Raw genomic sequence first — 18,611 nt, 5'->3', positions numbered from 1 at the left:
ATTTCTATCCTTAGATTATCCCAAAGCACATTGAAATGTATAATTTTAGTTTCTATCAGACTTTAGTAACTGTTCACATGGAGCACAAATGAATAATCTTGGTCTCATAGATTTGCTTGGTCATCTCCACACTCTGTGTGTGAATTTTTGCAGGGACTGGAGTGGCCAAAAGGCACAGCATGAGACCCACATAACCTCCAATAGTTAATTGGTCCCTCGGTAATTGAGAGTTAACTTTATAAACAGACACAAGCAGATAGTGGTGTTTATGTACTAATCATACTTGTTAATGAATAAGTCGCCATGGCTCCAGAGAACGCTAAGGAAAAAATAAGTTCAAGGGTCAAAAGTAGATAGCTGTTCTCACCTAGACCTGGATTTTCTGACCTTATTAGTCACAGAAGTCTCTAAGTAAGAGGAAGCATTGAAGGTAGGCAGGTAGGTGAAGGATTAATAGATTATTGTGGGCATAAAAGGTGTAAAGTATAGCATGCAAGAGAGGACAAATCCTGATTTGGATCTGCCTGTATTGGGTGGAGGACAAGCTACAAAATAGGCCAGGAGTTATAACGGCGAATTTACACACAGATCAGCATATCACCAAAAGATGACTGGAGGTAAGGATCTGGAAAGAGGGCAAATGACTTCTTCCTTATATGGACAAGGTATTTTTTACTTTGTTCCCAAGAAGTGAACAAGAACTAACCTAAAAATTACTTGTTGGTGAATCACAGTGTAATAGTAATGACAATTCACTTAACTTTAGCATGCGACTAGAAAAGGAAAAGTATTTTTATAAAATCAAATGGCTACTCAATTTAAACAAAAGGTATGAAACTAAATATAGATTTTTTGAGGAGAGGAATGGCAAGATCTTAGAAAAGCAAAAAACAAACAAACAAACAAAAAAACACATGGAGCCTGGAGACTATAAATATCTCAGTACAACTCCAGGATAAATGGATGCCAAGGGTTATAATGATCAGGAGTTCAACAAACAACCACCACAACCACCAAAATAACACAAATCAAAACAAAACCTTGCATGGTAATAGCAAGATAGCTATATACAGAAAAAAGAAAAGCCCAAAGCTATAAAAATACAGATTAGTTATATATCAGAAAGTAATGGGGATAAAAAACATATTAATTGACCATCTTACCATTGTCATACTTTCATAGAGTGTAGAGATTGTTTCTAGTTCATCTTTTTATCCACCTCTTATCCTTTTAGATGTTTGGCACAGAGTAGATGCTCAATAAATATTTACTGAATTGAGTGAAAAGGGATTCCTAAGCCATTGACTACTTTTATGATTACCAATTAGAAAAATCCAATTTAAAAATTACGGTACAAAAAGAAACACTTCAAGGGTCAAAAGCAGTGGACAAATGCATCTCCTCTCTACTGAGGGAAACTAAACAAATTGCCACTCACAAATTGTCTTTTGATATAGATGTGAAATGCTAGATCAAAAAATATGAGAAGCACAGGGTATTTTATACACTCATATATATGTGTGTGTATGTGCATGGATGTACACATACACACATATGTATATAAGCATTTTTACATTGGAGTGGATAAATCATAAGTACACAAATGTACTCAATGAAGAGTTCTGAGAAAAACAACTTAATGATACTATAGACTAAGATATGTAACTTCTTAACACAAAACTTGTGGTTCTAGGGAAGTAGTGAATTGTTAATATTACTGGTATTCACAGAATGGTTTAAGAGAGGAGATTAGGTAAAGAAGGGTTTAAAATATTCAGTAGATCCTTACAGGATATTAAGGCAAATTAGGAATGTTTGGGAGATCCGTTTAACTTTAAGATTGGTATCATGTGCAGTGGCAACCATAGGATTCATGCTAGGTCTCCTGACGGAGATCTGAGCAAGGAGATGGCTTTGATAAGAAAACAATATCATCCTCCATAGGTGAAATTGTCAAGCATTGGTTTTGTTTATTGTTAGTGTTGTTGTTTTATCTTCTATCAAGGAAAAAGCTTTACACAGAGGTTTCCCAACTTCCTACCTTCATCTCACTGGTGATCAACAGCAAGCACTTTTGAGGCAGCTGACTATAGCTTAGACTGTGACCAAGAACAGGAAAGCTAACAGGCTCACGTGGTTAGAGCACCAGACTCTAACCAACTGAGCTAATCAGCCCCAGAGGAAAAGGACACACAATGTACTGAGAGGAGATTACGTTTAATATACCCCATGAGAAAATGTGAAGGAGGATAAGGGGAGAATTTTGAGATTTATCTCTACCAAAGAAACTGGGCTCTATAAAAGATATCATGCACAAATTCCCTCTGTTTGTCTGCAAAATTGTAGCATTTTTGCTTAATTTTGGGAAAAGGATTTCTCATTATGAATTAACAGACTTGGCAGAAGGCAGCAAACCTACTGCTGGTGTCATTTATTTTGTTTTACTGCAAAAGGAGCTTGAAGCAGTGTACATAGCTTTGGGGAAGAACCTGAATAACTACTCTACTTTGGACCGGTAATTGCAATCAGGAGTGAATCCGGGATGTGTAGGGCCTGAAGTTTTTCAGTAGAGTTGGGGAGGGGAGGTTTGTACAGAAATATATTTTGCAAATTTTACAAACCCACTGTAAACATATTGTTTGGGCTTCTCCAAGGGCCTTGAAAGTGAGGGCTCCTGAGCCTTCACTAACCTCAAGTTAAGTATAACCCTGGAAATGATTTGTTGAACAAATAAATAATGTTAGGCTTCAGTTGCTATCTGTAAATAAAATCTTCTCTAATATTTTAGAAAACGCAGTGAAATCCAGACGAAATTTGAGCTCATAGTATGGTTTTACTCCATCCACTCTTGTGATGTGATTTGGTCAACTTGTCATTATGGAACTTCACATGATAATGGCAGTCATAATTATATTAAGAACACATTAGCCTTACAATCTACTGACTTGGACATTTTGCAAAAATCACTTTACAAGACATTCAATGTCACCACATCCATATGAAACAGGTACTTGTCATTTTGCAAGTGGGTAAACTGAGAAATCCACTGAAGAACCGCCATTAAAATACACAAGACTAGTAATCTGGAATATGGACATAGTTTCCCTTTCCTCGAAATTTACAAAATACCTTGGCTACCTTTTTCATGATAATTTTTTTATTTATTGTAAATTTAAAAAAAAAAGGAGACATATGTAATACTCTTTGTAATAATTTAAGCAATAAAAAAATTAAAAAAAAAGAAATAAAAAATGTTAGGGAAAAAAAAAGAATTCAGTCAATAAAATTAGTTTATGTGAACTAGAAAAAATGTACTCTGATGCTAATATGCAAAATGTGTAATGTGCCTTGATGAGTGAAAGATATTATCCTTTTGTCATAAACTACTAAATTATTTAACCATTAAACTCTTTCAAAAATTATAAAGTAAATAAATATTTTGCAATTTTCTTTCAACTTAATTAAAACTGTTTTAGTCCAAAGTTTCATATACTGATACATACCTTATAGCTCCCATTTTAAAAAGAAGGAAAACATTAAAAATATTAGGTTCTAACAATAATGATATTACTTATTTATTAGTATATCTCCCTTCTTCCTATCTATTAGAACTTCCTATCTTTCCCCTTTGGGTTCTGAAGTGTCACATAACCTTCCTTTCTTACTATATTAACGTCATATAAACATATAAGCTTGTTTATGATACATGTACTTAATAAATAGAACTATAAAAAACATTTTAAAAGGTGGGGAGGATCCCAGCGGACATCAGATGATTCTATCTGCAATGAAGGAAAAACTTGGAATGAAACCCATGCTTATAACCTCTGTGGTTTGGGACACCATAACCTGGCCACAGGAATGCAAGCCATGAAAGGCATAAAGCAGAGCAGATTTGGCACACCTTGATGGTGAGCCAAATGTGCCAAGGCAATAATCTCTGTATAAATCATCAGGTGAATACACTCGACTGAGTCAAGTTTACCTATGTGTAAGGAACTGCCTCCATGTGAATCAACACATTCAGAGAGAAACTACAGAAATTTACTAGATATGGACAGGTCTGGATTATGTGAAATGTCTAAATCAGAAATATTTTAATAGCCTTATAACACCGTGTGCACTTTATACCGATATATATTGCATCCAGCAGAGAGACTTCTTTCTCCCTGTAATGAAAATTCCTAGTTGTGAAATTAAAATTTTAAACCATTAGCTTTGTTTGAGAGTAATCCAGTGTGTCTACTTTTCCTAAAATTCTTGTACAGTGCTCAAGTTTGCCTCCCTAATGATGCCAACGTGAGTTCTTAAACTTATAATTTTTTGCTGTGAACATCAGAAATTCTCTTAAACAACACTGAAAAATATTAAGGGGTCACACGGTTTCTCTCACTTGCTCAACTTCCTCCATAGGGCTAAAAAACGCTTTCAGAGGTGGAAATTTATACTAGCAAATGTAAATTCCGGCCTGTTAAATACAGTGAATAAACTTGCCCGCTACAACAAGCATTCCATCCCAATTGACTAGGTGTGGCTTTTATTCATTGTTCAGTCACACTGAACAGAATCTGTTCTCTAGCTACCATCCCATTTAGGGAATTTAAAAATTCCCTTTAGCTGAGGGCTTATAATAAGCAAACCATACTCAGTTTTCCAAAAGCAGATGTGCTCTTCTGGTATCTTAGAAACAGATCAAAGTATATTTTGTGGAAAAACCTGAAGTTCAAGCCAGTGATATCATATAGGTCTTAATATACAACCATACAAACATCAGGATTGAAAATTTAAACAAAACGTGACTATTTTAGAGAAAATAATCACATTATGGTAGGTGTTAAAAGGGATCAAGGATTGTCTGGGGAGAGTAGGTGCCAGAGAAATTAATTAAAATCTTGTTACTGTTATAGTTATATCAAAATCCATAATAAAGAACATTTCTTTTGAATCACAATGGTAAATGTCATTTAAAATTGTCACTAGCTCAATAACAACATGCCTACAAAGCAGCTTTCTAGACCTCAAAAGAGGATCATATTAACCATTGTGGAGTTAATTTTTTTCTTTTCTTTTATTTTTTTATTGTTTTATTGCTTAAAGTATTACAAAGAGTATTACATATGTCTCCTTTTTTTCCCCGCCCTTGACAATCCCCTGGCCTCCCCTACCCCCAGTGTCTTATGTCCATTCATTATGCTTATATGCATGCATATAAGTCCTTTGGTTGATCTCTTACCCCGCTCCCTCCTGCCCCCCAACCCACCCCGGCCTTCCCGCTGCAGTTTGACAATCAGTTTGAGGCAGCTCTGCCTCTGTATCTATTATTGTTCATAAGTTTATAATGGTCTTTATTATCCATGAGTGAGTGAGATCGTGTGGTATTTTTCCTTCATTGACTGGCTTATTTCACTTAGCATAATGCTTGGAGTTAATTTTTTTAACTTGTAATAACTGCGAAAATTAACCTTTTATCAGTTTATGACATCACAACAGCTATTTTTAAATACATAATCCACAAGTTAGAAAAACAATTTCCAATTGTTCCCCGGGGTCTTATAAGTAATGACCTACATCTTGTGATATGCTATAAAATAAATTGTATTCCTGTGAGTCATATTAGTCATGTTCTACAGCCTGAAATCTAAAATTACCCTCACTGAAGAAATAAGGCAAATGTATTCTATTATAAAAAGCAAGAAGAATCTAATTAGAAGGCACAAGAGGCCAGAAAACTCAGTGTATCTCTTAGTTTCTAAAGAAAGCCATCCCCTATTCCCCAGTGTGAGCCATCATGATCGATAAAGCATAAAGGGTTGAGACTGGGAATGGAGAAACTCTACTAGAATCTGAATAGAAAATGAATAGTCCACCTTCTGTCTCTACCCCTACTTTAGCCTAGGCCTTGCTCTGATTCCCTGAAACAGGCGTTTGATTGCTGCCCTGATGCTATCTCTTTTTTTATTTTTATTTATTTTTATCTTTTTAAATTCTTTATTAGTTAAGGTATTACAAATGTGTCCTCATCCCCCCCCCATTAAACCCCCATCCTCCCCCCCACTCATGATTCTCTTAACTTGTGAAAATATATACACTCCAACTCTATAGAAAAGGCTGGGCTCACGTGTGTGATAAAATCTGGCTCCTATTCTTTGTTCAGTCTGAAATTGGGACATCCCACGAGAGGCTGAGAGTAGTAAGGATGGGTGAAAAAACTCCCTTAGTTTATTCCCCATCTACTCACATTTTCTGGACTCACCAAGCACATTCAGTCTTCTGTGGCTTTGTTTATCCTGTCTCAGTATCTAGATTTTCTCTTCCCTACCACTTTAGAAGTAGGAAAAAATGTAAATATTTCTGTGCGTGAAAGCCTAGTTTGAAGGAGTTCAACCATGTAAAGTAATCCTGAAGGCCAAAGAGGAGCTCTGAGGAGCTCACTGGTGACTTTCTGGGAACTAATTTATAACATAATTAATCAGCAATGAATTCCAAGGCAAATATATATATACATATTTTTGCAAACTGATATAACATGAAATCTATGTATTTTTACTTAAATTTGTCTAGATGTTCTGGGAAATGAGAATCATAGTGCAAAATTTTAGTGACTCATCAATGCCCCTGCCACCTGTTTTGTGCATTGTCTATAAATATGGAGTACTTAAGGGGTGTCCTATCTACACATATCTCCTTTAATTCTGAGAATCAACTTTATAATGGAATAGTCAATCCGCTCTCTGCACCCACATTTTCATTGTATTTAAATACTATATACATCTTTCAGCATTCATCAGCACTGATGAAATAGGTAACAGGATAACATAAACCTTTCAAGTTAGTATCTTGTTAATGGTTTAAAACAAGTAGGCCGGCTAGAATTAGAATGAGACACCACTGAACTAAATTTGAGACCTGGTAAATTCAGTAGAAAAGGGAGTTTTCAATTCCTCCTGAAAGACCAAACTGCAACTTTATATTTTAAGGTAGCAAAACAAGATGAATTATCAATAGGAAAAATTTGCTTTTAAAGGATCTAAGCTCACTGATCCACAAAAATAGTAGATACTGGTCTAGAATGACACCATAATCTTATTAATTTCTGCAAAGGAAAACTCTGTGGCTAGGTCAAATTAAATCCACCATCAAATACCTGACCAGTATTCCTCAAGACTGACAAGGTCATGGGAAACAGGGAAAGACTGAGAAACGGTCACAGACCAGAGGAGAGAGGGGGACAGATTCATATAAATGCACTGTGGTACCCTGGATTGGACACTGGAACAAAGAATGATGATGTCTGAATAAAGTCTGGAGTTTAGTTAACAGTAATGTGTAAATGTCAGTTTCTTAGTTTTGACAAAAATACCATGGAAAAATATTAAGAGATCATTTGGGAACCTTTTGCACTATCTTCGCAACTTTTCTTTAAATTTAAAATTATTTTAAAATAAAAAGTCTATTAAAAAGTAACAATAAAACCATCAAAAACTGTTTGAATTTACTATCGTAGAATTCACAGATTTACATCATGTAATAATAATCAAACCTCCTCCTCATCTTAAAATGCCCGTTCCTTTATTGATATTTTTCTATAAACTGAATTCATGTTTAAATACAGCCCAGATTTTAAATTGAACACACCTGATTGCTCCCTTCACATGCAGGGCAGCTTTGTGGTGTCAATTAATATATTAGCTTGGGTCCTAAATCCTTCTGTAACTAACTTCCCAAAGGCCCTGAAAGGTTATTCCAATGTAGATATATATTCTTAAAAAAAAGTACACATATGCAATTTTTAAAAACAATGCTGTGACTTACAAGTGATGACATTTGAGCATTTTGGAGCATAAACTGCATCTGCTGGGCAAACATGGCTGCGGCAGTCTTTTGTTGAATCAGATTGTTCCGTCCATTAATTTCCAGCTGCGTTTTTAAGTGTGGAGGAGGGTGAAGGTACTTGCAATTCTCTCTAGCACATCGACCCTAAAAATGAAGAATTAGAGTAATTTTCATTAATTTTTCTAAAAATCTGATATGGATAAGAAAAATAAAAGTGTATCAAACAATGAGAAAACCAAGGGAAAACGTTAAATTGTCCCTCAATTGAGGGGTGGAGAAAGAATATATATAAATATATGACATACGCATAAATATATTTTCTAAATTTTAGATCCATTATTCTGGACATTTTAGGGTCTCAAGTTCTTTTCCCTGAACCCGTACAATGTGAGAAAAAATCTTGAAATCCACTGACATTCTTTTAATCATAGAATAAATCCCTATGCCTGGTAGCCATGTTGTTCTTTAGGTTCCAGAGGCAATGGCTCTAGATCACTTGGATAATTGAGACCAAAGTTTATTTTGGAGCCACAGCTATATGAATGTTTTATTGATGGCTTAAGCACTTCCAAACAGAATAATATGTCAGTCCTGTGGAACCAAGCGTCTTTAGTGTTGCCTAAATGTTGACCCGGCTACTATAGATGGTGTTTACTATGTGGTAGCAAAACTGGACAGATATTACATTGTCAAATATGACCTGTTGTGGTTAGCTCATGAGTATATAAAGCAGCTAATGATTCATTTAGATTACTGGGTTCACCAGAATTTGTTTAAGGCAAACAAAACTGCAAGCAATTTTCACCCCCACAAATGCTAGAGATGGGTGAATAAAAAAAAGGCAACTTTTTTGTTTTGATCCAGGAGAAAATGAGTTAGTTCATCAAGTGTTTTGAACACATGCCGTGAATTTTCCTTATTTATGATTTCTAAATGGTTCTCACAATCATTTCTCCACATTTAGTTATCTTGTTACTAAAGCCTTCTTATAATTTCGCTGAGAATCAAGTTGTCTCCTTCAAAACTTTATAGAGCTACATATGATGCAAAACCAAATGTACTGCAGCTGCTCTTTTAAATATCAGGTCACTGGGATGAGGTGGCTCTATTATTTTACCTTCTCTGCCAAGAAGCTGAGTACAACTTAAAATGTGGCTTGAGAAATTAGAGGTTCAACTATTGTTTTCTGTCAGGGTTGCCCTTTTGTTTCTCCCATTGATCAATTTATTTTCAATCAAATTAACTGATTTATAAAATCAAATAATATCTTAGTTTCAATGTACCTTTACATTTCTCTGCAAATCCTGGGAAAGGAAAATTTATTAGTAGTTAAGAGTTGAGAATGGTATTAACCCAATCTTCCCAAATTCATAAAAGTAGCCTAAGAATAGCTATATAATTTCAGCACATATTATGGCTGTAATAAATTTTTATATGCACTAAATATCACAATAATGAAGATTCTCCCTCATTAATATGCCTTGCAACAGATACCATGAGCCTCTGTGTTACACTTACCACAACCTGCACCAAGCCAGAGATAGTCACAAGGATTTTAGTCCCTAGATTCTCCAGTCTCAACCCAGCATAACTGAGATTATCTGGCTCAGAATTAACAGCCTTGGGGAGCAGTGGTACTTGTGTCTTCCACAGCCAAGCATGTTAGTTTATACTTCAGCATTTCTCTTCTGCTTCTCACACCCTAACATTAAAGATTTCCCCAAAGTTTGGTCCTAAATCATTTGCTCTCCTCTCCACTCTCTTTTCCCTTGGGTAATGAAACTCCTGTGAAATTTCATATATCACAGTAATTGCTCAGATCTTAAATCTCTATCTCTCGGACTCCTCTTCTGAATTTCAGTCCTTTTTATTACTAATTGCAGCGGTTTTCGGAAATCCTGCCCCCTAACCAGATCTAAATAACTTACTCCTGGCCTTTCTTCCCATTAGACCAGGGGTGGGCAAACTTTTTGACTCGAGGGCCACAATGGGTTCTTAAACTGGACCGGAGGGCCGGAACAAAAGCATGGATGGAGTGTTTGTGTGAACTAATATAAATTCAAAGTAAACATCATTACATAAAAGGGTAAGGTCTTTTTTTTTATTTTTATTCATTTCAAACGGGCCGGATCCGGCCCACGGGCCGTAGTTTGCCCACAGCTGCATTAGACTATTTTCTCTTTCCCTGCATACTCACATTTAGGGCCCTTACTCAAATCCCCATACTTTCGGAAAGTTACATAACAAGCTATGAAAAAAGAAATTAGGCACTTGCTGAGCAGGATTGCCTTAGAAGTGTAAACCCACCCTGGTAGCTTTCCCAGACAAGTGGCAAACACAACCATAGACATTTACACAGAACACAATTTGTAACCCTCCCCCCCAAAAAAGCTGTATAATGAGGACTATCTCATGTTTTCAGAAATTCCAAACAAGCGATCTTTTTTTTTAAAAGGGGAAAGAAATAATTAGGAGTTTGACTTTTGTTACAATTTAGAGTTTTAACATCATTTACATTGAATACAACCAGAGACAGGATAGGAAGGAAAGGAGGGAGAAAACAGGGCGTATTTGGCACATGTCCTACCAATCTTCAGATAAAGAATTACTACCTGCATTTGTGTTTTTATATAATTTTCCTTTACATATAATAACTTTTCTTAAGCTTTTATCCTGGGAAACTAATGACATTTTTTTCACAAAGCAAAACAGTATATAGAAATAGAAAAAGAATTACTCTTTAAACATTACATCAAGTTGAGTTTTAAAACTGAACTATGGAATATAAGGCAGCATGATTTTTTTTAAAAACTTACATATGAAATTTTACTTGATTTATAAACTATTCTCTTTTTAATGACAGAATCCATAATTTAACTTTATAAAATGCAGATGCAGAGCAATAGTACCTTATCAGAAACTGTTGCTTATGTTAAAGAAAGCTTATAAAGAACAAAAATATCTGCATTTTCTACCCAAACAGTAAATGAGAAGACCAAATAATTTTATATGAATGTTATCTTTGAAACACAATATTTCAAAAAGAAAACCAAGGCCCTTCAGTTTTTTTTCAAAACAACTTTAGAACTCAGGATAATAAATCTCCTCTGTATAGTATTCAGTCTTCAAAAGGCCAGACTTAATTATACACCAAAAAAATTTTAATTGGAGTTTGGAGGGAGGGAGGGCAAACTTTTTTGACATTGGCTAACATTTGCTTTAGTCCTTGTAGGGAATTAGGCTTTTTGGTAAGCGTGAATGAATGGGGTGGGGTAAAGGCAGGGAAAGAACTGCCCAGCACAATATATAAACACCTACTGTTTTTGTCCTTTGGGAAATAAATGCCTATGAACAAAAAGGTTCCAATGTTGCCCCAGCCAGTTTGGCTCAGTGGATAGAGTGTTGGCCTGCAGACTGAAGAGTCCCAGGTTTGACTCCAGTCAAGGGCATGTACCTCGGTTGTGTACTTCGATGCAAGCTGATCCCCAGCCCTGATTGGGGGCACATGTGCGGGAGGCAACCAATTGATGTGTCTCTTTCAAGAGATGTTTCTCTGTCTCTCCCCCTCCCTTCCACTCTCTCTAAAAATCAATGGAAAAATATCCTTGGGTGAGAATTATTTTTTAAAGAAAGATTCTAATGTTGTCCTTAGGTCAGCTAAGCACTTTGGATGGGCCACAAGATACCCTCTCACACTGGGTCTATAACAGCCCAGAATGATTCTTGGTCTGAAAATAAATCACACCTCAGGTTTCCCAAGCCAAGTCAATAGTGTCCCATGTCCTCTAGAAGACCAAGAAGTTCAGAATTGCCATGTGCTCAGTTCAAAATATTAGACCATGTCATAAAGGATTACAAATTTTGTATCTATGACAGTCACCATCCACTGGCAGAGCTGACTATATACTAAAAACAGCAGCAAAGAACTGTCAAGCCATGCAGATCTTTTTCTTCTTCCCCTACATATACACACATAATTTTTAAAAGTATTGAAAATATTAGAGCGAAAACATTATGCTAGCCTCAGTTTCACTTTTCCCACTTCATTTGGCCTTAAAAACAAACCATTGTCATCTAGACTATGTAACTGAGTTAAGAAAATAACAAAGTGATTAAATAGGAAAGTGATTCTCTGCTGAAATAAGTGCTACTACACCTATGAATCTCCCAGCTTCCTTCTCTTATCTACTCTTTTTGAAAATGCATCCAGAAAGCAGCAGGGGGAGAAAATTGCCAATGAAATTTCCAAAATATGTCTGCATCAAAAACGTTGATGACAAAGGAAAAGTTGAAAAGCATTTATAAAACTTCCAAAATTCAATCTATTTCCCTTTCTTATCTTTAAGCTTTTCACAAATGCGGTCAAAGCCTTTGACTGAGAGAAAAAAAGTAGCATTGTAGAGATTCAAATCCCACCTAAGTCTTGGGAACTAGGAGATTCTGTCAGATATAAGGTTTTCCATATACTCGGTGGTAGAAAAATCCTGAGAAATGTACTTTTTATGTTCATGACAGAAAGTTCTACTATCAGAATAAGAAGAGGACCCTATGAAGCTGAAAATGACATTTTGTCAATTAATTTCTTAACAGAAACAGCTGTTTGCAAAATGACTTGCTTTTTCAAATACATTTGGAATTATAGGGGGAAGTCCTCTCAAATACAGTAACTCGATTACATTTTCAGAGATATCTTACTGCTCTGCGAGACTACCAAGAGTTAAGGGTTAAATGTTAAATAAAGGCAACAAACAGATGATTTGTTCTATGAAAAAAAGTTATTCCATTTAAATGATCATCTATTAAAAGAAAGAATCCTATTGATTTTATATTAACCCACTGAAAATTACTTATATGCATAGACATGGCCTCTCAGAGGAAGCCAAATTTGTAATTTTGAAATTACAAATCATACATACTAGGTTGCTGGGTTCCTACAACCATCACAGACCTGTTAAAGGCTAGGGACAATCAGAAAGAACTAAAAGTGAGTCACATCAACATAAACTATCAGCCAGATGTCAGCATGAGAATGGCAAATTCCCCACTTTCTTCTTTTTAGAGTTCTGTCTTTATAAAAATAAATATAATCGGTATTATTTTCTCCTCCAATATTTTACCATCTACCAATATTGATATACATGCACAAAGAGCATTTTTAAAAGCTTACATACAAGTTTTAATTTAAATTTGAGATGCAGACAAGAATTTTTTAAGTCTATAATAAACCATTTCCTGTATATATTGAAGGCAAAATTAATGAGGCTAAACGTAGACCCCATAGAGAGGGCGAGCCAAGTACACACACCCTCCACTGTAGTCAGCTCTGATATACATATACAGGGCAATGACTTTGGAGCAAACCAGAAACCAAGTTTGAATACGTAAGAAGCTGGGAGAAGGGCGGAATCATTTTCTTGCCTATCTGTCTCAAGAAAGCTTTCAAATTGTGACCTCCAAAAGATGAAGGGAGTAATAGGCTCAACAATCACACCATTGTTCTGAAATAGCCCACTAAGATAACTTGTTTACCAGAATTGCAACATTTAGGGCTGAAACAGATTTTACGGAACATCTTGTGCACCTTTATCTTACGGAGAAAGAGATGAGGTGGCTTGTCTTAATTAACAAGCAGCACAGTAAGCACAGAAGCCAAGTTTTCAGATTCTCACTACCCAATATGGATTTTCTGTTCAAATGACTCTTCCTCTGTAAAAGTTTTCCCGAGCCCATCTCCCCACCCCCATTGCTATTTATCTCTCCCTCTTTTGTGACTCCAGCTGCACCTTGTACTCAGTTTTATGGTTGTACTTATCACTGTGTACACTGTGATAAATTGTTTGCATGCCTATCTCCCCATTAGACTTTGAGCTTATCTAAAGGCAGGACTATATCTTCCTCATCTTTGAATCCCCAGGAATGTTTCTGTGCCTGGTTAATAGTGACCACTCCATAAAGGTTTGCTGATTGAATGAATAAACTTTGTAAAAATAATCTTACAAGGCCTTACACTAAGTCTGCCTTAGAAGCCTAATTCTTTCTCTTACTATTTCCTTTAATCAGTTCTTTTATCTTGCTCCAAGAGGAGAATCATAGCCAACACACGACCAAGGTTGTTCCTGGTTGTCTGTTCCAAATGAACCGTTATCCTATGCAGCCCCAGAAAATAACTAATTTATATCCTTTTTGCAATGAATATATACTCAGAGATGTATGTGACCATATGGCTGAAAAATTCTGGTAATTCAGTATAACTGAACCAGAAATGTCAAGAATCCACAAAGTATACAGACACCAACTTTGGTCTAATTGCAGGGGTCTGTGGTCACAGGAACCCCTAGGAAACAGGACCCCACAAAGCTGAATAAAGGAACCTACCAACGATTCATAGTTAAAGAGCATCTGGGCCTGCCTAGGGGGAGCACTGAAAGTCCAGGGTTGGTTTAGAATAAACTGCCTTCTCAAACTGCTCCACTTCCACCCCACATTTCTCTGAACAAGTTGCAAGTCAAATTCCCATAAGCTACTTGGACAAAGGTGGAATACCTGGTTTGGGGATAATCACATAGGTGGGGCTTCCTTGTGTATCTCTATTGCATATACTGACTTCTTAAAAGAAATATGTCCCCCTGTACTTCAAGACACATATCCAGCTGCATTCACATCAAACATTTATTTTCAAATAATCATGACTTTAACATTTTCACTTGAAATTTTTGAAGGGCAAATAAATAAATATCATAGTTTCTGTTCACAGTGAAACCAAGCCTGCCTCACCAATACCCCATATATGATTCCTGCCCCCGCCCCAGTTTCCCCTAATTTAATAAAACACCTTCAATCACTTTAGTAAAAAATTAACTGAATATCTGTTCAATAATAAGCTCCCCAAGAATGCATCATCTGTTTCCAAATAGCCAGCCAGAATCAAATTAAAACCCAGAGACAATTGAATTACACTTGTATTAAGTTACCAAAAGTCAGAAGGCATTTCTGATGCTAAGTATTCATGGAAGTTGTCTTTAAAGTAGTTGATGGCAGCAAACATAAAATGTCATTAAAATATAGCAAAAAAAAGGAAACAAAAATCATGACATTTAATGTTACTCTAAGAAATAAAATACACATAAAATCATGCAACTTCAAAATTCACTTACTACATAGAATTTGTTATGAAATAACATAAAAGGGTATCTTGACCAAGAGTCAGTCAAATCTCCTGCCCATAGGGTTCCCTCACTTCTCTTTTCTGCACACCCCATCCAGTCACCTACCACAGCGATTTAGAACAAGGGCAAAGAGGACACCAGCTACTTGACCCTTTCTTCCCAGCTAGGGCTTTTGATTAGAATCCTATCTAGGGTTGCCAAATTTATCAAATGAAAATACAGGACTCCCGATCAAATTTGAATTTCAGATAAACAAATAACTTTTTAGTGTAAGTATGCTTAATACAATATATTATCTATCAACCCTCTCCCTATTTTTTCTTCTACCCTGGTGAGTTGAGCTAAATAGAGTCAAATTCTCCAAAACTCAATTTACCCCCTTTACCTTAAAGTTGTAAGCAGCCCTCTCCATGGAATCAGCCTGGGTTCTACTTGGGCTTCAGTTGCCCAGAGCAAACCAGAAGGCACTCTCAGTCCCAGCTTACCTGACCAGCTACAAGGAATTTAAGGAAGTAGACTGTTGGGGAAAGCAGTTTTTATTCCATGGCTCCTCCCACAAAAAGCTTCACAGGGCTCCCTCCCAATCCTGTCAGCCACTCAGCTTTCCCACCCAGAGTGGTGCAAGTGTATATTCAAATGACTTTGATGCCTGCCAGAGCTCCTCCTTTAGGTTAGGATGAAGACAGGCATGGTGAGTGACCACCACGCCTAACTACTGACTCTAAATGTATACAAAAGTTTTGAATATATGAATTATTACAGGAAAAGTAGGCTTTTATGTTTTTAAGGTTTTTACATATGTGTCTGGGGGTGAGGAGGGCAGATTAACATTTTTTTTTCTTCAGCTCTGTCTGTGGAATACTCAAATTCAAGCAACAGTCATCTATTGAAGCCCAGGAAAATGACTGCTTAAGCATTATGTTTCTCTCTGCACACATAAGGTCTATGCAGATACTTATTCAAAACATGTAAAAATGACAATAAATAGCCATTATGTGCATATTTTTTCCAGTCAACCCTTGATTATGCATATTAAAAGACAGAGAGAAGTAGGGGGGCATGGTTAATTCTAATGAGCAAAATAATATATTCAGGAAAAATGGCAACCTATAATAGCTCCATATTACAGAATATATATATCACAAAAGTGGCAATTTTGGACATTTCAGAATCAGTTTCTAGTCATAATCCTGAAATTATTTTTTATTTATTAAGAATGCAAACTCCTCTTTTGGAATTATCAAAGATTCAGAATTAGTTCTATCAGAAAGAATGAAATGGTACTTAACTGAGGAAGTTTATATGATAGTAGACAATAGGTCACAGAAATATTAAATAGTAAAGCTGGAAAGGCTCTTGGAGATCATTTAGTCCAGCATTTGCCAGAGTGTGTACCACAGACCTCTATTCCCAATAAGCCTCAGAAACTGAGTTTCCTGGTTAAATACTTATAAGAAATGGCAAACTATATCCCTCTCTTGTATTCTGATATCACACCAGAGCATAGTAAAGGTTCTCTCTCATATGTCCTACAGTAAAGAAACCTGCTTACTTTTGTTAATTCAGCATTTCCCAACATAGTTTAATCACACAAACCATCCCTCTTTTCTTCTTTTACACTCACTAAGGGATTTACTGATTTTAGAGAGAGAGGAAGGGAGAGAGAAACATTGATGTGAGAGAGAAACATCGATCGGTTGCTTTCCGTATGCTCCCTGAACAGGTTCGAACCCACAACCTAGGTATGTTACCTGACCCAGAATCGAACATACAACCTTTTGGTGTACGGGATGACGCTCCAACCGAGACACCCATCCCTCTTTTTACCACCTTTTAACATATCTCATTAAAGTATCTTCATAAAAATACTGATCTAATTCAATTCCCTCCTACTCAAACTCATACCAAAAACCTTGTGGCATTTTATGAGTCAAGTTAGTGTTCCTTCATATTTTTAACTTCTCTTTCTCTCCTACATAAGAAAATATAGTGAACTCCAAAGAACTGGATCTTTTATTGAAATGACACAATATTTTTGCTTCTACAGTAAGTTCTCACTTAACATTGTCAATAGGTTCTTGGAAACGGAACCTTTAAGTGAAATGACGTATAAGGAAATCAATTTTATCAGAGGCTAATTTATATAAACACGAGTTCTTTTCCTATGGCATATTTCTGGTCACAAAAACATCATCAAACTTCTAAATAAAAACCCCAAAACACTTCTAATACTAAACATGGAAATAAATGGGGCTATACATACATATAAGAAAGATGAGTCAAAACAAGTAAGGGAATTGTTTTCCCGCCCACTTATTTTAGTTCAAGGTTGTGGGTGGCCAGATCCTCTCTCAGAAGCTCTGGGCACAAGGTGGGACTCACCCTGGACAGGACACCCTTCTATCACAGGGGCACTAACACCCTCTACTCACTCAGACTGGGACAATTTAGATACCCCATTTCCCCCAATTCACCTCACATGCACATCTTTGGGATGTGAAGGAAAACAGAGGACCCAAAGAACAGCCACAGAGACATGGGGAAAACATGCTAACTCCACAGAGATAGTGGCGCTGGCCAGGAATCTGTTTCCCACCCCCCTCCCCATCAACTCTGTAACAAAACGATGTTATTAGAAGATCTGCCTACTTGATTTCTCAAAAGTTAACAAAATGGAGAGTTTGCCTATGATTGCTACAAAGGCAGATGCCACAGTTATCTTCCCAACACCCCTTGCCAAAGCTGTAAGTTTTGTCAGATATTTCCATATGACTGCTGGAGCTTTCTTCTTTTATTTGAATGTTTCTTAGGCAACTTCTGAAGTTTCAACTTTGAGTCTTATCTGTCTAGCTGGATTTCCTACAATCTAACTTCTGTCCCTTGAACCCATGCCAGTTAGCTTAGGTTTTCCATGACTTAAGGGTCTCAAGTGAGTTCTAACTGCACTAAAACTTGGGAAGTAAGAATGTATTTGGCAATCCCCTCAATTCCTAAGGGTCTTAGCTTTGCACTCATCTTAAACCTTGGGGTTTCCACTTGGCAAAATTAAATTTCCTGTCTCTATAAAAATAAAGTTATAAGGAGAAGGGTATAAACTTATAAGGAGGAGGGTATAAGGTGAGAAATGCAATGATTATTTTTCATATTGAAACCATTTATCTTTGCAGATCTCAGTATGCTGCTAATAATAAATTAAATAATTACAACTCTATAGCCAGACATGTAACCCTCCTCCCAGAGGTTATATAAAGGGCAGATATAGTTATTGATTTACCTCTGCATTTTTAAATTAGAGGCACAAAGATGAAAATCAGTCCCTCCTTTGCTAAACATAAATCTTTCAGATAAAGAAATTTAAAAGCATGATATCAAAATGGCTGTTTATAGGATCTGGCTAAATTCATAAGTGTGAAATCATGTCTCAAACCCCAAACAGAGCAAAATGTATCCACTTTAAAATAAGCATTTTCCTCATATTCCTACCCGACACCAAATATACAATTTCTAAGCAGAAAGTTTTACTTGGTGACATGGACTGCCATGAAAATATTTTGAGGCACAGACTACATCTACATTTTGTTAATGAAAAGATATTTTTATTACCAAAAGTCT

The 18,611-nt window shown here is 36.2% G+C and overlaps 1 protein-coding gene across 8 annotated transcripts in view; it reads right to left on the bottom strand.

Moving 5' to 3' along the window:
• MBNL3 (muscleblind like splicing regulator 3) overlaps positions 1 to 18,611 on the bottom strand; it is a 126,025-nt gene that overhangs the window by 17,775 nt on the left and 89,639 nt on the right. For all 8 annotated transcript variants that reach the window (XM_023757900.1, XM_023757909.1, XM_006082081.3 and 5 more), the window contains one exon: positions 7,813 to 7,977. In XM_023757900.1, coding sequence (XP_023613668.1) covers positions 7,813 to 7,866 — 54 coding nt within the window. In that variant the 5' untranslated portion in view covers positions 7,867 to 7,977. The remainder of the gene's footprint in view (positions 1 to 7,812; positions 7,978 to 18,611) is intronic.

This window comes from Myotis lucifugus, unplaced genomic scaffold, assembly GCF_000147115.1.
Source record: "Myotis lucifugus unplaced genomic scaffold, Myoluc2.0 scaffold_2, whole genome shotgun sequence".
Lineage (NCBI taxonomy): Eukaryota > Metazoa > Chordata > Mammalia > Chiroptera > Vespertilionidae > Myotis > Myotis lucifugus.
Note: the sequence above shows the minus strand (reverse complement) of the source record. Positions and strands in the feature narration are given on the sequence as shown.